The sequence below is a fragment of the Sander vitreus genome, chromosome 2 (assembly GCF_031162955.1).
Source record: "Sander vitreus isolate 19-12246 chromosome 2, sanVit1, whole genome shotgun sequence".
Taxonomy (NCBI): domain Eukaryota; kingdom Metazoa; phylum Chordata; class Actinopteri; order Perciformes; family Percidae; genus Sander; species Sander vitreus.
In genome coordinates, this window is record NC_135856.1 from 34,156,154 (window position 1) to 34,180,988 (window position 24,835).

Sequence of the window (24,835 nt, forward strand, 5' to 3'; positions counted from 1 at the left end):
GAGATCCTTGGGGGCAGAGCAGCTAGATTCGCCAACTGGACACAAGCTGGGGTCTGATCAGCCTCAGCTGGGTCGCCTGGAGGAGGGTGTATGATGTTGAAAGACCCGAAACATCCAATGATTCCAGGAACATCACTGAAGATGTGTCCAGTAGCATCAGATGTATTTGCACAGTAAGGTGTTTGTATTTCTGTCCTTACTATCATAAAATCGTGTGAGTGTGTTCACTCTCTGTGCCTGAATCACGGCTACACCTTTGTGATCAGGTGAGGATCATATTTCAAAAATGTCTCACTGTGGGCACGCCCCTACATTACTATTCACCACAGGAACGCACACATGTCATTCTGAATCCAAAGGTCAGAACTGAAGTACATTTGCTTCCCAGATGGACTCTCCGACCAAAACAGGGAAGGTTTACCTCCAACCACACAGAGCCGGCAAAGTGAGTACATAGCAAATTTGAACATTTATGAGCCTGGGATATGACATAGGATGGAACATACAGCCTCGTTTTCGAGCAGGGGATAGTACTTGCTTTCTGCTACGATTACAGGAATACAATTGTAATCATATCAAAACACCTGTACATTTAATTTTATCTTAGTTTCATTCAGGTTTCACAGTCAGATGAGGGAATGAAATGTGAGCCATCATTTTGGTAGAAAAAGCTCTCAGCCTTAATTCTGTGCTTGGCTCACAGGAGACTCCAGAGCAGGAATCCAAATAAACAAGTTGAAACACAACAGAGTTACCACATTCCTGTGCAGCTCTTTCTTTCTCTCTCTCTCTCTCTCTCTCTCTCTCTCTCTCTCTCTCTCTCTCTCTCTCTCTCTCTCTCTCTCTCTCACTCTCTCTCCCGCTCTCACTCTGATTTATATAGATTATATATATATATACAGTATAGCATATTTTGAAATGTAATATGTGATTTTTATGTCTTTGTATTTGGGACATATGAAATGCATTTCTGGTGGCAGTGTGTACGGACAAGTACTTCTCTTGGTCTCCACAATTTTAAATGGCTTTTTCTATTTCCAGCTCATCAGTCACTGACTCTGAATTTGGTAAAAAAAATGTTTTTCCTTGGTCTTTGTTGTTTTGAGATATTCTGCTACTAGTGTTGTCTGGCAGTGATCTGAAAATAGAAGTTGTGGTAAAACTATAAAGGCACTGATATCCTCTGGGTCGAAATCTGTAATGGTATAATCCACCACACTGTTACCTAAAACAGAGTAATAGGTCATTCTACCAAGAGAGTCACCACGGGTCCTTCCATTAACGATGTATAAGCCAAGGGTTTTACATATCTGCAGAACTTGTTTACCATTGTTGATTACAACAGTATTAAAATGTTGCTCTTGTGGTTTTGTGTGTGCTGGGACTGGGGGGATTTGGCCAAATATGTGTTTGTTCTATCTACTTTGATGTGGTCCTTCTTTTTGCCAGTTCTTGCGTTGAGATCTCCACATATTAAGATGTGACCCAATGAGTGGAAATTAATTATTTCATTTTGGAGTTCTTGAAAACTCTCCTCAGTGTAATAGGAGGAGTTTGAGGGCAGGTTAAGATTGCCCCAAATAGATATTTAGAAATTCAGGATCTGTAGTTTTATCACCAAAAGTTGTGGAGTACAAAACACAGAACATCCAGCTCACAACATGAACACATCCACTCCTGACCCTCCCCCCATCATCACCACTTACTTTGACAACAATTTAAACAAGATGAAATAACGACCATAATATTCAATACAGTACAACAATATAACAACAAAATAGACAACTGTAAACCAAATAAACATATTATGTAAATGTGATAACACAATAAGCCTATCATACACGTCTCTCTTCAGCACAAAGCTTCCTAGGAGTCTTCCAGAAAGCTCAGGTACTTTTCCCATTTTCTAGTGTAGACATCCAATCTAGCAAACCGTTTATATGACATCTTTTCAAACACCCCCACCCTAGCCATCTCACAAGCCCACTCCTGGATTGAAGGCACCCCTTCATTCTTCCATCCTCTTAAAATAATCTGTCTGGCTATCATTAGACTAGTCTGGACCCAGCTTCTTATGTGTTTATCCATCCCTCTTAGGATTGATCCATCTCCCAGAACAAATAATCTTGGGCTGAATGGAACCTGGGTCCCTTCAATCCGATGTAAGTTATCATGTATGCCAGTCCAAAATTCCTGGACCTTATCACAGGACCATAGGACATGAAGTAATTGGCTGTCTTCTATCTTACATCGGCAACAATTTAGAGTGCCTTTCAGACCAATTCTAAACAATCTGGAGGGAGTCCAATAGAAGCGATGCATAATCTTGAACGGAATGAGGCGCACCCTCACATCGCGTGACATAGTTTGAATATTCCTACAGATTCTGTCCTACTCCTCATCATCCAGTGTAATACTCTAATTGAGACCTAGGGATTCCAAATTGCTGTACAAAATCATCAAAAGTTCCTTTTTCAACCAATCCCTTCAAAAAAGGGAGATCTTCCAATACATAACTATTAGCCAAATACTTGATGAGGTATTTAGATATGGATCCAGTTCAAACTGCCGGGCCACTTTGGTCCAAATGACATTTAACTGAGAGATTATCAGATGTGTTTTTGCCTCACCATACAGTTTAACAAACATGCTTTGTAGGGGCGATAAAAAGGCAAGAACAGATTGCTCAATACTATACCAGGGTGGGTCTCTCATCAGGAAGTGTATTTTTTTGTATTTAATATCACAGCATAACCACAGCCTTGGACAAACATACTACTATCTTTATGTCTAGGAGCTTTAACAGGGTTTGGCTTTAGTTGTGCATTTGAAATTACAGAAACTAGCGCAAGTCTGCCAGACTGAAGGTAAGGATGAGAAGCCTACCTTTAGCGTAGCAGGGCGTCGTTCTGCTCTTCTCTTCGGACCAGCCTGACACTTGATAGTTCACATTCAAGACGCGGACACAACATTGACACGTTTTGAGCATCTAGCCCCTAAAAAATGTGATTCATTGCACATAATAATAATACTTAATAATAATATTACTTAAATAGGGCCTTCGCTGATGTTGTCGGTGCTCCTGCCCTAAATGTGTTTTAACTGTGTAAACATTTTCGAGGTATTTCAACACTGTAAGAACAAAATCTGTAAAAAAAAATAAAAATATATATATATATATATCCTGCCAGAAAATTACCAGTATCTCTTCCGTTTAGTTTACACACTTCTGTTAATCCAAAAATGGGAAATTCTGTAAAATCACAGCACAGCTTTAATTTTAATAATACAATCTGTACACTTTCTATTCTATTTCTATTTCAATTTCTTCAAAGTTTAAACATAAAAGCCTGTACTGTCAGATGTAGACTCAGTTTTCTGATAAATATTGTATTTTTGAAACTCAAACAATGCTATGATACAATGGCTGCTATGGTCACAAGACCAATTTAATGTTCTAGTGTGTTAAACTGCTACAACAGGAAGCAATACATTTACCACAATAACTGAACAAAAACTAAATTAACATGTTGATTGTTTTTTTTACAAGGGTTCTTCCTCTTTCTGTAACATTCATGGAAGTGGATACCTTCAGTGTATAAACATTAATGAAAGGGTTTTCCATGGCTTTTGTTCAGAACAGCTTAAAAGACTAGAACACTGAAAGCACAATTCACTTAACCATTAAAAATGCTTTCTATGTAGAAGATGGTTTTTAACAGCAACATATAGAATAAAACAATACAAATATTTTAAAATACTTATAGAAGAAGTCGTTACAATAATACTGTGTACAATTGGTTATAAAGTGATCAATCAGATCACCAGTGTTGAGTCAAAGTGCGTGGTGATCCGACCACTCGGACCACTTACAGAGGTGATCAGTCTTATCAATTTACACTGTTACTGTGTGTGTGTGTGTGTGTGTGTGTGTGTGTGTGTGTGTGTGTGTGTGTGTGTGTGTGTGTGTGTGTGTGTGTGTGTGTGTGTGTGTGAGAGACACAGAGATACTGTATACTGACATGCTGGTGACACAGTTCCTTACACTCGACTGTAGCCAGTGTAATCCTGAGTTATCATAGCAACATTAACCATGTGTGTCGCTCTCTCTTGGCAGAAATGGAAGCCAGTGTGCTTGTCTCTGTTCCCCCCCAGTGACAGTGCAGCGGGGCGACTGGAGATCCAGGACATGGGAGGTACACTGACCTTTTCTACTTCTATCACTATTTGTCCCAGTGTGGGGAAAGAAAGTTACAGGACATCAACACTTTAGTCTCATTTAAGTACAAAGTTATTTTTTATGTAATTGAGATGTGGTGGCATTGTGACATGGCTTAACACGCTAACACAAGCAGTCACAGGGTCAGACAGAGGCTAAAAGGGACACACCATTGATTCTTTGCATGGAGGTCAAACTGAAAGTTGGCACATCTGAAATGTAAGTAAGTAAGTAAAATTAATTTTTATAGCACATTTAAAAACAGCTCACACTGACCAAAGTGCTGTACATGGTGCATTAACCACAGAAGAATAAAATAAAATGAAATACAATAAATACACTTACAGATCAGTGATTTAAGCTAAGACGACATCAAGAGACAAACACTCAATTACAGACATAACAGGGTAAGACAGTTAAAACACAGGAAGGCCAATGTAAATAGGTGAGTTTTGAGCCTGGTGTTGAATATTGCAATGGAACGGGCATTTCTGATGTCAGGTGCCAGTTGGTTCCACAACTGAGGGCCAGCAACAGAAAAGGCTCTGTCACTTTATGGCTTAAGCCGGGACCATAATGCAAGTAGTGATCCCTTATTGCATAGGAGACAGCAGAAAGGTGCTTTTTAAAAGTGTTTTTCAGCTGAATGAGGGATATGCTGCTGTCAACCCTGGGAAAACTGGATACTATCATTACTTGTCTAGGACTTCCAGAGTTTGACTGCCCGTATAGGCGCGGGAAGTGGGGGTGCTGCAGCACCCCCTGGTGGCGAAGCTTTTAAACTGCGATGACAATAAAATGATAGCTTGTAAATATCTCTGGTTGTTGTTTCTGTTCCACAACATTTTGTATGTCATGTTTGGGGTGTGTGGGATGAAGAGAGGGATAATTTTAGCAATTTTGAAACAACAAGCATTCCACTCAGTCAAAGAACTTGCACTGGCCTGACCCAATCAAATCCAGGAACCCCCTTCCCCACTCCCAGCCCTGAGACACGAGCTGTAATAGTTATGCATTTGCTGGAAGTTTAGCATCCATGTTAAAATGGACAAACGACCACCAAAGCGCAAGGGAGGTGCCGAGAAATTACGGGAGAAAAAGATGAAGAATCTACAGGCGGATGCCTCAAAATGTGCCAAAATTTCTGACATGTTTGGGGCTGTAGTAGCTGCTTCAACATCAGCATTACCTGAAGTAGAGGAAGGAGGAGGGGTGGCTGGTTATACAGAGAAGCAGAAACAACATCATGACAGGAAAGAAGCCGAGGAGGAGAGTGACCACGACGTGGTAAGGAGTAGGCAAATTAACAGGGACTCTCAGGAAGGGAGGCTGTGTGTGTGTGTGTGTGTGTGTGTGTGTGTGTGTGTGTGTGTGTGTGTGTGTGTGTGTGTGTGCGCCTCACGTCATAACGACAACAATTCACACAGATTTAGATAGGCCTACTTTTTTCATCACTGGTTTTTGGAGTTTGCTGTGCAGTAGGCCGTATGTTGGGATATAGTTTGTACACCATCAGCTGAGCTGTACTTCATGGAGGGGAAGGGCAAGTGACCCCCAATTTCCACCAACTGCGGAACGGCTGCGGATCCACTCCGGAACGGCGGCAGAGACAATAGGTTTCCATTAAAGTCAATGTGTGTATTTTCACTGACTGCGGAATGGCTGCGTTCCGACTCCATCCCAGCTCTGGCGTTCCGCAGCCTGAAGTCGGAATGGAAATAAACTGGTGAAACTACATCCTGTTATATCGCGGGATCATACGTGAATTCACGAGATCTCGTGGGTCCTAGTGACTTCAGCTGTCAGTTATGGCTGCAGCCGCTCCGCAACAAATACGGACCTGGTTGGTATTGAAGTATTGAAATCCGCCGTGAGTAGTCTGTAGAATACAGAGCCTGTGTAACATAGTATCTTTAGACTCTACGTGCCCCTCCTACCTACAGCCTGGCAACATGCAGAACAGCCAATAGGAATATAGTCCCATGAAATTGCAAATGATACCAAACTCCATCCAAACATTTCACCTATTGTGCATCCGTTACCCCGATTTTCCACTGGGCGCATCTGTGCTGCGTTCTGGTTTAGTTCCGTCCTCCACCACGGGTTAGTCTCAGAAGCGGAGCATCTTGCTGCCCAACTCACAGATTTTATTGTCTCTACAAGTACTTTACAGAACAATCCTGTGTTTATTAAGGTTGTATCTACCTTCCACTCCAAGCACTCCTACAGTTAAACTCCATGCCTTCTCTTTTCTGGTGTTGTCTTTATAGAAATGTGCATGAGTAGGAAGGTAAACAGCAGCAACAAAAACAGATAATATGGCTTAAAGTGCCCATATTATGAAAAAATCACTTTTTTCTGGGATTTGTGGTGTTATTTTGTGTCTCTGGTGCTTCCACACGCATACAAACTTTGAAAAAAAACATCCATGCTGTTTTGAGTGAGATACGGGTTTCTGAATGTGGCCTGCCTTTAGTCTCTGAGTGAGCTGTTCAAAATCTGCACGGCTTTCTACGTAACTAGCTGAGACGAGGGGCCTAGGGGGCTAACCGTTAGCATACTAGCGCTAGCGTGCTAGCTCGTTCTCAATGGAAAAACACTGCTACAACACACAAATTCACCCTAATCTACAAAATAAATTGTATATAGGGACATTGTACTACTTACATGTCCCTGTTCTGCAGGTATTCCACGCAAAGTTGGAAGTGCGCCCTCGTTTAGAAGAAGTCTCCTGGCTAATCCTGCCTTGTACAGGCCGAAGTTGGAGAAACAGCTAGCTAGCTCTTGTAATCCTTACCTAGTTACTGAGCATGTGCGACTGACAACAAAGATCTTACAGAAGTTGAGAGGTCTCATTCTGTAGCTAAAACAGAGAACTGACACAGGGTGAAAAGAGGATCTGCAACAATGTGCAGTACAACAAAAATATGGTGTTTTTTGAAAATTAAACCATGTAAACCTATTCTGATACAATCTCAAATTACAATTATGAACCTGAAAACGAGCATAATATGGCCACTTTAACATAAAAAATTCTACATCAGGAAACATTGTCCATCAACTTTGACTCAGTTTGAGCATCATTGATGTAAACGTGTTTCCATTAAACAGTACAAACGTACACTCAAATCAAAGAGGCGCAATACACACACAAACAACTGACATTCATTCGGGAGTTCACAAACACAAACCGATTCTGGGAAAAATGGTAAAACCTAAACGTGTAGAACTGGCAATACAGAATGGAGCCATATGGTTGCTCATTTGAAACACTCTATGAGTTTTTAACAAGCAACCCAGACCCAAATCACAACCAAATAATATCAAAACTAAATGAGCTAGAATTAGCAGTAAAAGAATATCAGAAAAAAATTAATTTGACACAAATAATTACCAACGCATCTGTGTGAACAGTAATCTGGGGAAGTTCCTTTGTAGCATTATCAACTGCAGACTCATAAACTTCCTTACCAAACACAGTGCCTCATTTATGAAATGTGCGTATGACCTAAAACAGGTTTCCTACGCAAAGCAAGGCATTTATCAATTTGAACGTGGGCGTAGGCTGTGATAAAATCTCACGTCTGGTCTGAACTGGTGTACACAAGTTTTCGAGTCAGTGTGGACTTGCGGTGCAGCATATAATCAATTTAACAGGAGAAGGAGAAGTCATCAGTTGATCACTTATCAGCAATGGCAGATCTGGCTCTTTTAGAAGACCTCTATGTGCCGGTACAACAGTGCACATGTACGCGCACGGGCCACAGTGGAGCGCTCCATTGGATTGATTAAGGGCAGATGGCTCATGGTCTTGCATCAGCCTACTATACACGGCAGAAAAAGTCTGCAACATTGTTTTAGCATGTGGGGTTCTGCACAACATCTTGAAGTAAAACAGGGTGCCATAAATGTAGAGATGGAGCCAGATGACCCGATGTCCAGAGACCAGTGTCCAGCACAGCCCCAACTGGGGCTATATGAATGAGACAGGATATTATTCCTACACTATATTTTTTTAAAGGTATAGTGTTATGTTTGGCAATGATACTCAATACAGAAACATGACGATGCATAACATTTTTATTTATTCTTCAAGTTTTTGTTTCTCTTTTAAAGTGTCGTTAATGGCCACAAGTGAACGATTTATTTCTGCCATTGACCGACATATTTCGGCTTGTTTTTCCAGCCCCTCTGCTGTCAGGAGACAGGGTCGAGGTGGTGGTCCCTCACAGCTGTTGCCTGGCTCTGACTCATGAAAAAAACATGAGTAAAATAAAAGACACTCTGCTACTGTGTGTTTATTTAAATATAGGTACACCTACATGTAGGCCTAATAGATTGCAATATAATCATGTATATTACTATTAGGGACTATATGTCAAGGATGTATAAATTAAATAAACTTCAGCTGCTTCTCTTTCCATTCCTCATTCTTTCTACAGCCTTTAATACCAGTTTTCAGGCTGCCAAATAGTACACACGTTAGTGAAAATGAACCTGAGACATCAGGGTTTCAATCTCCACCTCTGAAAAGTGCTGCTTCTTAGCCGGATTACGTCTCGCCATGTCGTAAATTGAATATATACAGAATATATTGGGGTATGATATTTAAATTACGATCGTTTCCAGCGGCTGCATTTATCAATGTACGACCATTCTTACGCTCTGATTGGTGTGATACGAACGTTTCATGAATCACACGTGAAGCCTGTCGTAAAATGATTTCTGCGCTCATATCTGCGCTGGTTTCTACGTTAGGTTGATAAATGAGGGCCAATGTCTTGAGTAGAAGTCAGATTGGATTCATACCCAAACACCGCACTTCAGATCATATTTACATCCTACACACCCTGATAGACAAACATGTTCACCAAAACAAAGACAAAACCTTTCATGTTTCATAGATTTCAAAAAGGCATTCGACTCTATTCGGCACAGTGGTCTATTCTACAAAGTTATTGAATCTGGTGTAGGGGGTGAAACATATGAGTGCAGTGCTGATTGGACTGAGCTATTAATGAGCCCGACCACAAGGCTTTAGTTTCAAATAATTTAAAAACTATGCAGCTTTTAAGAAAATGTTCACAAAGCATCTTCATTATCATAACAACAAAATAGTTCCAGAGAGTCCTGCATGCTCATTAAACACCATACAGTAAGATTAAACACCATAAAACATTGAATGCATGTAGGCAAATCATAGGCCCCTGAACATGTAAATATGTGTAGCCTATTGAACGTGTTTATATACAACACAAATAGTGTGAAACAGAACATACTCTATTGGGCTACTCTCTCACTTCGTCTCTCATAGTTCTCTCAGTTGTCCTTCTAATAAATATCCTGACAATATGTAGTGATGATAAATGGATAAAGCCCTTCTCTGTATTATGTGGAGTGATATTATTTTGTTGTATTTTGTCCCAGTTTCATTGGAATTTACTGAAATAGTTTTAAGTGGGTTTTATTTTGCATCTCATGTCAGTTATCCTTGTTGTTACTATTTTCGTAACTTTGATTTTATTATTATTAGTATTAGTATTAATAATAAGTATTAGTATTAATAATAATTATTAGTATTATGCATTCTTTTTTCACTTTTAATGTCACTATTATGGCATTCTAGCCTGATTATGTCAATTTGGATGCATGTAATTTTATTTGTAAAGCACATTGAGCTGCATTTCTTGTATGAAAGGTCATATAATAGGTTTATTATTTTATTAGTTAGTTTAGTTATTATTATTATTAGGCCTACCTCTGTATGGCGAAAGCGTGCCGGGGTCTTGGTGATTCAGTCGATGGTGCGTCATTAGGTTGTAGCGATTGGTGTATTCCTTCGTCTTCGCCACAAGGTCGTCGATGGTGGCATCCTGTCGCAGTGTGCTCAACCTTTGGCCAGACATGTATAAAGTACTAGAGACCCAGACTTGAGTAGAAGTGCTCTTTAAGCACCACACTTAAGTGGAAGTACTAAAGTATTCAAAATTGGTTGTACTTAAGTATTCCAAGTAGTACTGAAGTAAAAGTACAGGTATTGTGTTATGTAGTTATTAAAGAAAGCAGGGAAATGTTTGAATATCATATTGTTTATATTATTTCAAATGTTTTAGCGCTTACCGATAGCTCAAGCTGGTGTGCCATTTGTGTATTATATTTGTAACTTACCTTGATATGTTTCTTCAAATTCAACGGTGAATTTTTAAAGGCCATTATTTCGCAATCTTTCGGGAGGCAGAGTAGGCACTTCATTCTATCCGACAAATGAAAACATGGACTTTAAGTAGGACCAGGGGTGGTCTCCTTCCTCACCCTCACCGCCACGATCACTCGAAGTTGAAGGTGTTGAAGGTGGTGTTTCTGGTTCTTCCATCTCGAAACAAACTAACAAAGCTCAAGTGTTCTCAATGCAGGCAGGCAGCAGAGCGAAAGGCAGAACGGGAGCACGCGCAGTCTTCTTATAAGACAGTACTGAAGGAAAAGTGGAAGTAGGAGAAAAGAATAATACTCCAGTAGAGTACAGATACAGCCTTTTAGTACTTAAGTACAGTAGTGAAGTAGTTCTACTTCGTTACTATACATCTCAACCTTTGGTTAAGGAGTTTGGCTGACTCCACTGACCCCAGGGCTGGGACTCTGGTGCCCTGCAGAGACCGTGCCACTGCTTCACATGCAGGTAAGCAAAGCGAAGACTGTGTGCATGCTGGTTGCTTTACTGAGTGGCCCCGCTACTTTGGCACGTGTCTCCCCCTTGACAGTCATGTCGCTCTCCAAGGGCCTGAAGGTCAGTAACATTTCCCCATAGCAGGCGAGCAGATGCCACAATGCCATAACTCTGACACACCATCGAGTTGGGCACAGCGCAAGCAGGCCTACCACCTTTCCTTTCCCTTTGCCGACTCATTTACTAAAACTGTAACCTCTCGCACAAAGTTTAGTGCATCAGCTACCAGGCGCACCTCTCTTGCAACGCTAAATCCAGGGAGCAATTTGCACAGTTGACAAACACAGAGTCGGGACATATTTCCTTTAGTCTAGCCTGTACCCACTTGAGCCTCTCAGACATATTGCTGGCTCCATCAAAACAATAGCCTTTCAGCCTCTCTATGGGCAGGTTGAGGCGCGCAAATACGTCCTTTATGCACAAAAACAGCATCTCAGCTGTTGTGTCTGGTGCGTTTTAAAAGCCCAGAAAGAATTTCTGCACTTCCATGCCGTCATCAGCAAACTGTATATTACACAAAATCTGTTCTGCCAGCGATGTCAGTAGTCTCGTCAGCAGTTAAGCTAAGAACACACGCGCAGAATGTACGCTCAAGACGGCGTCGCTTCGGTGTGTTCCAAGGCACTTTTTGGACCTCGGGGAGCCGACTGATCAGTCCGACTGCCTTTTCTGCCGACGGTCAGCCGTCCGGTTGGTGTGTCAGGGGCTTTAGACATCCAGCTGTCTCTCCTTTTGAGCCAATTGCTCAGGTCAGTATCAATGCGTACCTTTCCGTCATCACCTGCCATAACACCCCATCCCAATTTGCAGCCCATCTCAGTGGGAGTCCCTGACGCCCCAGGAATCAAATGCAGCTGAAAAGAAGCTCCAGCATCTTCCAGGCGCTCAGCTGTTTTTTTGCTGCGGCTTCAGATAGTAGCACATTATGTTTTTTGTTTTTTTTAGTGCGGCTTTGAGTCGCATCTAAATGAGTGAGGGACTTATCATGGTCCTGAATCTTTTCTTTTGTCTTCTTTTCTCTAATTTGAAAATGCCACCAACTTGCTCTTTATAGCTGACCTGCACACACCGCACACAGAGCTGTCACCGCCTGGAATGTATTCCAGCCACTGCCACTCTTTGAACCAGGCGGCCTTCCAGGAGCGAGTGAACGTCTCTCCAGTGAATTTTCGGACAGGGAATGTATAATTTTGTGGTGGTCTGAAGAACACAGCACCTGGCCTTTGAGTAAGCCTATTCTCAGGAGGCGGGGAAGAAGGAGTAGGCCTACCGAGTGAGGACAGCTGGTCCTGTTGCTGTCGGCCTACTGGCACAGATGATCTGGGAGGTGCAGGTGACAACTTGTCATCTGCTGTCATTTCTGTGCCTCTCAGGCGTTTATCTGGCTCAGAGGGATTTTCAAAAGCAGTCCAGTATTCGTTTTCGTGACATCATGAAGTTAAACAATACAACTGAACTCGATAATGTGCGCACGCATCAAAAGTTCTACTTCTAACATAAAAATGTAAAAAATTGCTGTGTTTAATCCGTCAGACTGCATATGTATGAATAGACTAACCTTATCATTTCTGACAATCACATCACTAGATTGTGAAATAGCCTATACTGAGGAATAATGACAGGCTCCCTCTACATAATCCCGTTTATTATAATGCTATTGTCAAAAGAAATGATGATTTGTCAAACAATATTTATTTAAAAAAATGATTTTATTGGCTACTGTATTTGCTGACCTGGGTTTCCTCTCCCATTGTTCATGTCTTACTGTCTGGCTGATCGCCAGCCACTCGCTGCCGCTTGCACGCTGTCCAGCCGGGCCTCTGTGGGAGAACAATGGTTAGCCGTAAGCGGACTCAGAGTTGCAGTAAACATTTCTATGGTAACAGCAAGCCCACCAATCAGAGACATTGTATCTTGAGGTAGAAAGTTGAAAGTTGACAATGGTGGATATGAAGAAATCTTATTCTAATACTCTACAGCTTGTCTTAGGTGGGCGGAAGACGGAGATCCCTGGTGGCTCACCTGGTTGAGCGTGCGCCACGTGTACTAAGAAAAAAAAGCTCTTCAGTGGGAAGAAAAATGTGCTACAGTTTTGTGTTCTTCTTCTTTGGTTTGGAATATGTTTGTCCTCAGCTTAGCGTAGCATAGCTTAGCTTTGTCTTCTGTGTCATTAGCTGTCGGGTTAGCCAAGTTGGCTTCTCTCGCTTCACTTTTCTTGCCTTATATGATCTTTTTCTTGAAGATTTTGTTCCAGAGAGTTGTCTCCTCGTCGATTTAAATTTTTTAAGGATTGATTTTTTTTTTTAAGACTTAGTAGGTTTAAAACTATGTATTAGTAATTTCAGGAAATCTCCCTTCTCTTCCCTCTTCCTTTCCTGTCTCTTTTGTGGGGTTCAAGATTATGTGTTGGGTTTACTCAATAAATGGTCTTAATCTAACAGTCCTGTGTCCATGCTGTGTCCTCCAGGTGCTGGTGCTGAAGGTGATTATGTGTCGGGGATCAGGAGACACTGCCAGCCTCATGTGGACAGGAAGCTGAAGGTGCTGCGACTGTCCGAACTGATCAGCGTCCTCAGACTCCCCCCGAACGCAGAAGCCTGTCCTATGGTCAGCCTTTCTGCTGCTTCTCATGTTTGCATCAGTCACCAGTGACAGTTGGCCTGACTACAAGCTTTGCTGTTTGCAGGAGAACATGTCAGCGTTTTGTGTGGAGACCCGGGACAGAACCATGGTGTTCGCTGCACTAAAAGACGACTGTGTGGAGTGGGTAGAAAAACTGTGTCTCCGCACGTTTCAGGTGAGAGGAAAACAGCATTTACATCAATAGTGTTAATGAATCAGTTTGTATACAATGACTGGTTAGTCTCACATAGCCAGACCTATCTCCACAGCGCTGTCAAGATAGGTCTGACTACACAACAGATGCATTCTGGGATAGGAGAAAAAACTCTGGGTTGTTTGCATTTCTTTAAAGCTACATTGTGTAAGAATTTTTCCCATCTAGCGGTGAAATTGTATATGACAACCAACTGAATATTACTTTCTATTTAACTGTCGCGTTGTCATTTTAACTCTCTTTTTAACTTCCTTGGCTAGTAATCTTCTCCCCCTCCCTCCCTGGCATTCGTCACGGTGCCACTGAGTGTAAAAGCGCGAGGTAGGTACACTACCGGTCAAAAGTTTGGGGTCACTTAGAAATTTCCATTCCACTCCATTACAGACAGAATACCAGCTGAGATCAGTTGCATTGTTTTTTTTAACCAGGGCAGCAGTTTTCAGATTACATTTTGTGCTTACATAATTGCAAAAGGGTTCTCCAGTGTTCTCAGTTAGTTTTTAAAATGATATCAGATTAGTAAACAGAATGTGCCTTTGGAACATTGGATGAATGGTTGCTGATAATTGGCAATGTAGATATTGCATTAAAGATCAGCCACCCACTCAGATCAGCTGGTATTCTGTCTATAATGGAGTGGAATGGAAATGTCTAAGTGACTCCAAACTTTTGACCGGTAGTGTATGTCCCTCTTTGGCTAATGTATTTTAAAGATGGAGGCGCTACATGGCGGCCGTCATTCAAGCAAGTTGCTCGTATGTATTCTGAATGATTCTGAATGGCAGATTTTACGCGTACAAGAATACTTTGATTAGTTGGTGGATGTAATTACACATGAATGAGCACATATTTGTGAAAGAACAAAGGGGTTTTTGCTAAGAATCAACTAAAAATATGACACAATGTAGGTTTAAACCAATCACAACCGTTTTGGCTGGTGCTAAGATCCGGACTATAGACTGTATATATATATATATGGACAGCCTGTCCGTGACGTCACCCATTGGTTTCTGAAGAGCCTAATTGAAGCTCAAAGTGGGCGGCTCCTGCCGTCGCCATGTTGTTAGTGCTGACATCAGGAAGTGGGGCGTGGTTGGAGCTGAGGTGGGCCGGGCAGGCTGGATGAAGCCCAGTTGCTGAAAACTACTGTCACGAAAGATGCTTCCAATTGAAATACATTAGTTTAATGTCGTGAGACTGGGTTGGCCATCATGCAAACGCTTCAATTCGGCTGCTATAAAATTGAATAAAACACCCAAATTCAAAGAATGTAGTAAACTGATCATTTATTTTACAAGTTGGTTGTATGGAACCATCCACGTTATATTTTTTGAGAATTTGGTTAAAAGAAACCCAAATTTGTGATATAGAAACTTTTTGAATATGGGTCAAATTTGACCCGAGGACAGCAGGAGGGTTAATACACTTCTAGAGACAATACATCATGACAGATTTCTAAAAACTGATGATTCTAAGAAGAATGACATCACATGTCCGTCAGTCAGTCTGACATTTATTTACTTTGTAAAGAACATAACATGGATTTTCTGCTTTTTCTGTTTTTCCGCTGGAAACAGATATGATGTAGTCGCCGTCGGCAGTACCATATAAACTGAAAATATTTAGCTCAATCATTGGTAAAGAAAATATTGATTCTAGGGATAAAAAATTGTCGCTAAAAACATCATGATACATACTTGAATCGTTGTTTTTCCCACCCCTACAAAATACTTGGTTTTCTAAATGTTATTCTATCAATTTGACAATATAGGAATGTGTGAAATAGGTATTATGGAAAGGTCAGGACAGGAGGGACAATAACAATAATAATAACCCCCCTCCTCAGAGAGGTGTAGCCTCTGGCTCTACTCAGCTTCACATGGAGGAGAACCAGATCTATGCATCAGCAGATGAAGGTAAATCTTTTGTTACTATGCTTTTATCTTCTTTCTCCTCTCCTCTGTTATTGTAACACTTATCATTTAAATAATAAAATATCCCTTAACCGCTTTCTGTTTTGAATGGATTTGTTTGAATGTTTGAAAAGTAATTGCCAAGTGAGCATATTTTCGTGGAAAAGACGTAAAAAAATGGCTATGGTCAACGGTGAAAAGATGTTAAAAACTGGTTAGTAAGAAGTTTTTTTACTACCGTAATTGGTAATTTCTCAAGTAAAAACCAGGGCCTTTTATTTACCTCAACTGCAGAAGGTAACAGGCTTTTATTTGAAGCATGCTTGTGTTAGAGGCAGGCCCCAGATTCATTGATTAACGTTAATGTTACTCTCACGTTACATACTGTAGCTAACAAGCCTGAACGTTTCCTCATCAGGTAGGATTCCCACAGAGCCATGTCATCTACACATACGATCAACTGTCTATCTTGTTTATTATCTCTAATGCACCTTCAGTTGTGGCACTCACAATTTCATTGTATGGGACTCTGGGAAATGACAGGAAAGGTTTATCTTATCTTATCTCTTATCTTAATTGAACTTGTGTGTAACGTTAGTATGACCAGTCACGTACTGGAGGGTAAATACAACCTGTGTCACGACATAAAAACAAAACAAATGTAAGGTAACTTTAATCCGGATACCGCATGACACTAGCATTAACAGACATTCCTATCAACTAACGTTACAGCACAGTCAAATATTTAATAACACTAACGCTTTATTTTTTAAATCAGTGGAACCCAACCACTGGCTGGTGGAGGCCAACAGCTTTAGTTTAATCATAAATCATACATGCAACTAATTTAAAGAACAATATGATATAATTCAATCAGCATCTATAAGGCCCGAACTATGGACTCTGCTATTATTATTATTTTTTTTTTCATGATCATTTTCTCTGTTTTGAAGCCATATTTTGGATGTTCCATTAAAACTGTTGTAGTGGTTTAAGGAGAGTGGTTGGACACGTAGTGTCCACGCCACTCAAGTTCTGAAGCTGTGTTCATCATTGGCACACAGCTAGCACACACTCTCCGTTGAAGTTGAGAGGTGGTTTTTAAAGGCATAATTATCAAGAAATGATCTATCAATATCTAGAAATCTAATCAATATCTGTAACTCATCAATCACCACAACTTGAGGTAAATCTAAAGGTTCCCTGTGCAAAGATGTGCTTATGTTCACAGTTTCTCACCAAAATGCGTCCTTTCGGTCTAATTGTTGAATGCATTACCATCCTCATACAAATATTTTCAGTCTTCTTTGTGTATGTGGTACACACTTTGCAGTCCCACATTCTACCCGTTATTCCTGAATTTTTAAGGATCATTTTGTTAAAATAAATTTTAAAAAAATTAAAAAATAATGTCACTCTATTTAGTATACTCTACAGCAGGGCTATTCAATTGGCGGCCCCAGGGCCGGGTCCGGCCCCTGAGGGATTTTGTACCGGCCCTTGGAGTGAAGTGTAGTTATTACATATGGGTAGTCTCATACAGTGCATGACTATGGTTAATTGTACATTCTTTCGTGCAGTAGGAGGTGGTATGCACCCCTTTTAGCCATGATGGCAAAACAGGTAGAATATCGGACATATATTTTGGGGGACCACACATAACCAATCAAAGTCGCCCATTCGCACTCTAGCTCTGACCACTCTGACTTTCTTTCAAGCCAAGCACAAAGTTTGGCTAACAAGAAAAAATGTCTCTCTCTACCTTAAAAAAAAGAAAAGTTGACTCAGAGAACAGGCAGTTCAACAATGAATGGACAGAGAAATACACGCTTATTGCCGTTGATGCGAATCCTGTGTGCTTAATCTGCAACGAGTGCCTCGCTGTGTGCAAAGAGTATAATTTGAGAAGGCATTTCAAGACAACGCATGCTAACTTTGATGCTACTTTCCTACTGGGCTCAGCTGCTCAGAGGCAGAAGATAACAGGGCTTACATCTTGTTATGAGCAAAGATGTCGCGTTTTGTTTCGGGCCTGTACAGACCAAGAGAGAGCAACTGCGGCATCGTTACGAGTGGCATGGATATTGGGCAAAAAGAAAAAGCCGTTTACAGACTCAGAGACGGTCAAGGAGTGTATGCTGGCATCAGATGAGAAAACCCCAAAAAAACATTATCGATTCAATCAAGCAAATTCCAATTTCTGACACGTCAAATATGAGGAGAGTCAAATCCCTTGCATTAGACATTTTTGAGACGCTTTTGGACAAGCTGAGGAAGGCCGAGGTGATGTCTTTGGCCGTGGATGAGTCGACTGATAACAGTGATATTGGAACAGCTGGGCCTCTATGTGCAATTTTTTGATGGGGAATGTTTTTGTGAGGATCTGCTTGGATTAATTGCCAAGAAGGGGCACACTACCGGTGAGATTCTCTTCACCAAAATTGCGTCATTCTTTGAGGAGAACAACTTGGATTTGGCACGTGTCAACATGTTGGTGACGGATGGTGCGCCCTCGATGGCGGGCAGGGATCAGGGGCTCGCTGGGAGGATGGCAGCTTGCATTGCCTCATCCACCAAAGCCTCCTGTGTGCCAAGCTCAGTGGTGAGTTAAAAGAGACCATGTACTCTGTTATGGCAATTATAAACTTCATCCGTTGTACCTCCAGTTTACAGCACCGCCTTTTCCGCAAGCTGTTGACTGACATGTCTGCTGAATATAAAGATTTGCTCATTCACAATGACATTAGATGGCTTAGCAAAGGAAACGCTTTGAAACGTTTTTGTGAACTAAGAGAGGAGATTCTGGTGTTTCTCCGGTCTTCAAAATTGAAAAAAGCTGGCAAGTTTCTGTCTCTGATAGAAAATGATGAGTTTAATGCCGCTGTTTGCTTTTTGAGTGACGTTTTCCATCATTTGAACCAACTCAACATGGAGTTGCAGGGCAGAGATAAAACAGGCGCAGAACTTGTGGAGAAACTTCATGGTTTTCAAAGAAAGCTCTCACTCTTCTCTGCTGATCTTTGTCGATCGAGGTGATGTCAGGGTTTATTGACTCATTGAAAAACAACTTTGCCACTAGGTTTGAGGATTTCAGCAGCTCCAGTGAAGTGATGAGATTTGTGAAGGACCCTTTCTGTGTGAATGTTGAGGCAGACTTTGCATTGAAAGGGAAGGAGCTGGTATCGTCATTGGATGAGGATGAAGGGTCTTTACAACTGGAACTCATTGGCATTCAGTCGTCAGATGACTTGCGACAGTCATTGCAGCAGGCAGGTTTTGAAAAATTCTGGACCCATGAAGTCAGCCGAGAGAAATTTCCACATTCAAGGGGTCTTGCACTTTTTCTTCTGACAATGTTTGGTTCAACATACATTTGTGAGTCATCATTCTCACACATGAATGCCATTAAAACTCACAATCGCATATCCCTCACTGACCAGCATCTGCGACACTGCTTGCGCATTGCCCTGACAACATATACACCTGACTTCACGGCTCTTGCCAAGTCAAAAAAATGCCATTTCTCTCATTAGATGGCAAATGTTGGCAAACTACATGCAAGGTAACAGGCACAACTAGTCAAGCAAGAAATGAGGATTGATTTTTTAACAGTATGATGCAATTAACATGTTATTCACCCCATATATGCACTTAATGTTTTTCTTGATGTGGTATTATTGTTGAATGCAGTTTGAAATGTTTTGCCTTCATAAAGTGCCATGCACTGTTATGTTGTTTTAATTATATTCTGTACCACGCTATGCACTTTTTGTTGTTGGAGATACATTGTTGCCTGTCACTCAAATGAGTGCAATCTTAAATATCTGTAACATGGCTGACCTAGACTGATTGTTAAGATGTCTGATTTATTTTCAAACTGGACAAAAGTGAGTACAGTAGTAGTCCATGTGAGGATTTATGGGGCAGTCTATTTTATTTTTTTAGAAGGAAAAAAGTGTGAGTTACCATTTAGCTGCATTTCTGTTTTTAGCCAGTGGAGAAGGGGGACAGTTTGTTGTTTCTGAGAATTATTTCCCTCTTTACTTGTAACACTGAAATGTATCTCCTCATTGTCAATTGAGGATAACGAGCTGTAAAGTTGGTACAGTTATGTGCAATAAGTGGATGTTTTCTGTTACTTAATTGCATTTCTCTAATGGTCTGTGTCTCTGATTTTCAACATTGTATTGCCATTTGAATGTAACAGTGCCTTGGGCCTATGTGTCTTAGTGCATCACAATGTGCATATGTTGTTTTTACAAAATAGAATATATTGACTCCTTCAGCATGTTGTTGTAATTTCTTTATTTGTTACTATAATTACTCATATTCTCCGGCCCCTTATTTTGCCTCAGTTTAATGAACCTGCCCCAATTCCAAATTAATTTAATAGTCCTGCTCTACAGGATCAAACCGTGTTTGGCTTGATCAAACTGCAACAATAACGCCTATCTTCTGTCCAGCCTCAGAGTTCTGGGTAATGGTTCAAAAGACTGACGCAGCGACACGCTGCGGCCTGCAGGGGTCATACTGGCTGCAGGTGGGGCAAGAGGCGCTGCTGCTGAGAGAAACACAGAAGAACATTGTTAGAGAGTGGCCGTATGAATGGCTGAGACGATATGGGAACGATAAGGTAAGGTTTTCACTATCAAACAATCCAACTTCCCTTTTAACTGCTCATACATACTATGTCAATTTAAACTGAATTATAACATTTTTACAAGGGTAGGTATTATGACTGGGGTGTTGCCTTGGATAGCTTTCCATTCTTGAAATTGCTATGCTTATGTGCCTCTTTGTGTTTTATCACCAGTTGGCCTTAACCATCGAAGCAGGGCGACGCTGTGACTCTGGTCCTGGAACATTTACCTTTGAGACACAGCAAGCTGAGAAGATATTCGCCTTAATTCAGAGTACCATCAAACGGAAGACTCTTACTGTAGGCAACCAAAAAAAAGAGGGTCAGAAAGTTCTGGTAACCAACATACAGGCTCGTTCCCCGCTACCCAGAATACCAGATGTGACCAGTATTGCTGCGATTCTGGAAAACAAACTGAGGACACAGGACAGTAAATGTGCTGCTTTAGAAGATAGTGCACATGCCCAGGAATATTTGGTTGGTTCATCAGAGAGTGCATCAGTGCAGCCAGCTCCAATCACCCTCATGCCTCTTCCACTGGTGCCCACACATGGCAGCCACTCCGGAGGACATCTCGATGGCCAATCAGAAGCTGTATATGCTGACCCAGCTGATTGCATCCAACCTGTACCAAACGCGCCACCGACCATGGCTCTGTATGTAGACCCTGCAAGTGTTCTCCCGCTCAAACCCCCCAGCTCCAGAGACTCTGTCACTCTGTCTCCTAACTCCTCTACTTCACATCCCTGCTTCCCCTCCGATCAGCCAGATTCAATCTACGCAGAGGTGTACGACAAAATCAGTCCGGCTCAGAATAAACACGTCGCAGATGACGAACCCATTTATACTGAGCCCATAAGCAAGGAGGAGAAGTCTGATAAAAAAGAAAGCAAAGCAGACCTGTTTGCACACCTTTATGCTCAAGTCTGCAAAACAACCCCATCATTTAGCCTATCGTCGTCCTCTAACACCATCCCTTCCTGCTCGGCTTCCTCTCCCGCTATGACTGCCAGCATGAGCACAACTAAAGCCACGACCCAGTCTCTTGATGATGTCATCTACGAAAACCTAGGCACCATATAATTTAGTTGTCAAGTGTAGCTTAATGCTACAATGCCTAAACCAAGTCTATGCAGAGCCTGACATATATTTCAACCCAGTCTCACGGCAGTTCGTGAAATGGTCACGTTATTTAATCTATTGATTCGTGTACACAGGCACGTTTTTCTTGTTTTTTTCGTGGTGGCCAGCACGAAAATGTAAACTAATGTATTTCAGTGGGAAGCATATGTCGTGATCACAGCACGACTATGGTAGCAAGTAGTATGAAATGCCGAAAATCCGCGTAAGGAGGTTGGTTGGGGTGGTGGATGGGTCAAACAACACAGGACTTTCACCCCAGAGACCAGGGATTGTGGCCTGCGTGTGGCGTTTTGTTTCCCCGTTGTTGTTTTCTTAATCACAACCGTCCCGTTATTGTCGTGCGTCCCCCGCGGCCGTCTCCCGACGTGTGAGGTGTCCTTTCCCCGTTCTTCTTTTCCTAAACCCAACCTCAGCCATCCCGTTATTGTCGCGCGTCCCCCGCGGCCTTCTCCCAGCGTGTGACGCATCCTTTTCCCGTTCTTCTTTTCCTAAACCCAACCTCCGTATAGATGGTTCCCATTTCACGCTGGCCACCACGAAAAAAACGAGATAAACGTGTTCTTGTACACAAATTAATAAACTAAAAATAACGTGACAATTTCACGAACTGCCATGAGACTGTGTTGTATATTTTTGTACAATGACTGTAAAGAAGAAATAGAGTAAGCACATCTCCTGTATGGATGGGCTTTCTGTTGTACACTCACCTAAAGGATTATTAGGAACACCTGTAAGATTTCTCGTTAATGCAATTATCTAATCAACCAATCACATGGCAGCTGCTTCAATGCTGGGTGTCGTCCAGGTCTATACAATCTCCTGAACTCCAAACTTAATGTCAGAATGGGAACGAAAGGTGATCTAAGCAACTTTGAGCGTGGCATTGTTGTTGGTGCTAGATGGGCTGGTTTGAGTATTTCCCAATCTGCTCAGTTACTGGGATTTTCACGCACAACCATTTCTAGGCTTTACAAAGAATGGTCTGAAAAAGGAAAAACATCCAGTATGCGGCAGTCCTCTGGGTGAAAATGCCTTGTTGATGCTAGAGGTCAGAGGAGAATGGGCCGACTGATTCCAGCTGATAGAAGATCAGAGATCTTTGACTCAAATAACCACTCGTTACAACCGAGGTATGCAGCAAAGCATTTGTGAAGCCACAACACGAACAACCTTGAGGCGGATGGACTACACCACTCATCTCCACTAAAAATAGGAAAATGAGGCTACAATTTGCACGAGCAAAATTGGACAGTTGAAGACTGTAAAAATGTTGCCTGCTCTGATGAGTCTTGATTTCTGTTAAGACATTCAGATGGTAGAGTCAGTATTTGGCGTAAACAGAATGAGAACATGGATCCATCATGCCTTGTTACCACTGGACAGGCTGTTTTCTTGGCACACTTTAGGCCCCTTAGTAGCAATTGGGCATCATTTAAATGCCACAGCCTACCTGAGCATTGTTCTGACCATGTCCATCCTTTTATGACCACCATGTACCCATCCTCTGATGGCTACTTCCAGCAGGATAATGCACCATGTCACAAAGCTCGAATCATTTCAGATTGGTTTCTTGAACATGACAATGAGTTCACTGTACTAAAATGGCCTCCACAGTCATCAGATCTCAACCCAATAGAACATCTTTGGGATGTGGTGGAACGGGAGCTTTGTGCCCTGGATGTGCATCCCACAAATCTCCATCAACTGCAAGATGCTATCTTATCAATATGGGCCAACATTTCTAAAGAATGCTTCCAGCACCTTGTTGAATCAATGCCACGAAGAATTAAGGCAGTTCTCAAGGCGAAATGGGGTAAAACACGGTATTAGTAGGGTGTTCCTAATAATCCTTTAGGTGAGTGTATATCTGTATACAAACTATTGTTCATTAGTTCTGAAGAAAACAGGGCTGTGTGACTGGCTATTTATTAATAAAGCAAGTTACCAATAAAGTAGAACTTGCAACAAACATGGTGTGCTCACTAACACTTCCTAGATAGCATCATCATGCTTAGCATTGCACTCGATTAGCATTTCTGGACTCATGGTGAACGGGTAAAAACGATTAAAAAGCAGAACCAGAAATATTGTGTTAAATTTCACAATTCTTCTTCCTTTTCAAAACATGGTGCCGACATTACCCACAATACAACTCGACCGCTGATGGTGGGGGGTTTTGCTGTGTGTTATGCTAGTAGCAGCTAATGTAGCCTCGGCATAGCTTCGAGCAGAGGTGATGTAGTCTTCAGCCCCAACCGATGCTGACTCAAGGGCCATCATTCTCTTTGAAACACTAACGGCTTTAGACAACCTTTTTCACATATTACAGTAACACTTCCCAACACCACTGAACAGGCTTTTATGTGTAAAATCGATGGAGTTTCCCTTTTAATTAAAAGGCTACCGCACCAATAGCAAGTCTCAGATTTTTCCCATGTCTACTACACCCAGTGATACATGATAGAAACTTTTTTTAATGCCATAAAGTTGACAATATCTTAAAATGTTACATGCATGTTTGCATATGATGTTCTTCTGCTGTATAACTATCCTATAGTCCTTTCATTTAAGATTATTTTTTTATTAAAATGTGTATAGTGATGTATAAATAGTGAAGATGAAATTAGTGTTTGTTACTTAAACAGAGTGCTGTATGTATAAAGTGTTCTAAGTTGTGCTTTCTAAGTTCTGTCCCAGCATAAATTCTACCAATTCTGTAACCACTGTGGATGTCATGTTTTCTTGTTGGTCAAAGCGATTTCACACAACCAAACCATTTTTTTGCAGTGTGTAATTAAAGCAAGACTATATAAATAAAAAAATAAAAAATAAAATTCATAAAAATGAAAAGGTTATGAACAATAAAATGAACTGTCAGCACTTAAAACAGCTGTCATCAAAGAGTCTCTATTATGCTCTCTGCTATTGTTTTTTTTTAGATTTTTCCTGTCTTCTAGATGTAGAAATTACAAAAAAAACACATTTCTCTCTAAATGGAGCTTTCATTACTTTTTTTAAACAATGTTTTTATTGATTTTTGAATTGCATTTACAACTTTTAACATGCCATCTGTTTCTCACATATGAATATCATTCTGTGGTCAGGTTGGGATCTTTTCACTGCAGTAGAGCACTGTTAATAATCCTGGGTTGAAAAATAACCCAACCTTAACCGAACTGCTGATCACCTATGGGACGTTATACACACTGGGTTTGCTTGGTTAACCCAGGTCAACCCAAATGCTGGGTTATTTTATTTGACCCAACCTACTGATTGGAATTAACTCTATTGCTGTGTTAAATATTACCCATTCACTGGGTTATTGTCTCATTTACCTTTTGTATGTAATATTAATAGTAAA

At 41.2% G+C, this 24,835-nt stretch overlaps 1 protein-coding gene across 1 annotated transcript; it reads left to right on the plus strand.

The window, feature by feature from the left end:
- Positions 1-314: 314 nt before the first annotated feature.
- On the plus strand, positions 315-24,194 carry LOC144528285 (docking protein 1-like). The gene is made up of 7 exons (XM_078266791.1): positions 315-445; positions 4,118-4,196; positions 13,411-13,550; positions 13,630-13,740; positions 15,626-15,695; positions 20,156-20,325; positions 20,506-24,194. The coding sequence occupies exons 1-7, from the start codon at positions 389-391 to the stop codon at positions 21,412-21,414; spliced, it is 1,536 nt and encodes a 511-aa protein (XP_078122917.1). The 5' UTR covers positions 315-388; the 3' UTR covers positions 21,415-24,194.
- Positions 24,195-24,835: the final 641 nt, after the last annotated feature.

Bases quoted from the DNA above. Each gene is read 5' to 3' on its own strand.
- LOC144528285 (XM_078266791.1), top strand. From the start codon at position 389: ATGGACTCTCCGACCAAAACAGGGAAGGTTTACCTCCAACCACACAGA. The intron at 446-4,117 runs GTGAGTACATAG...CTCTCTTGGCAG, and splicing joins AACCACACAGAGCCGGCAAA to AAATGGAAGCCAGTGTGCTT. The intron at 20,326-20,505 runs GTAAGGTTTTCA...TTTTATCACCAG, and splicing joins GACGATATGGGAACGATAAG to TTGGCCTTAACCATCGAAGC.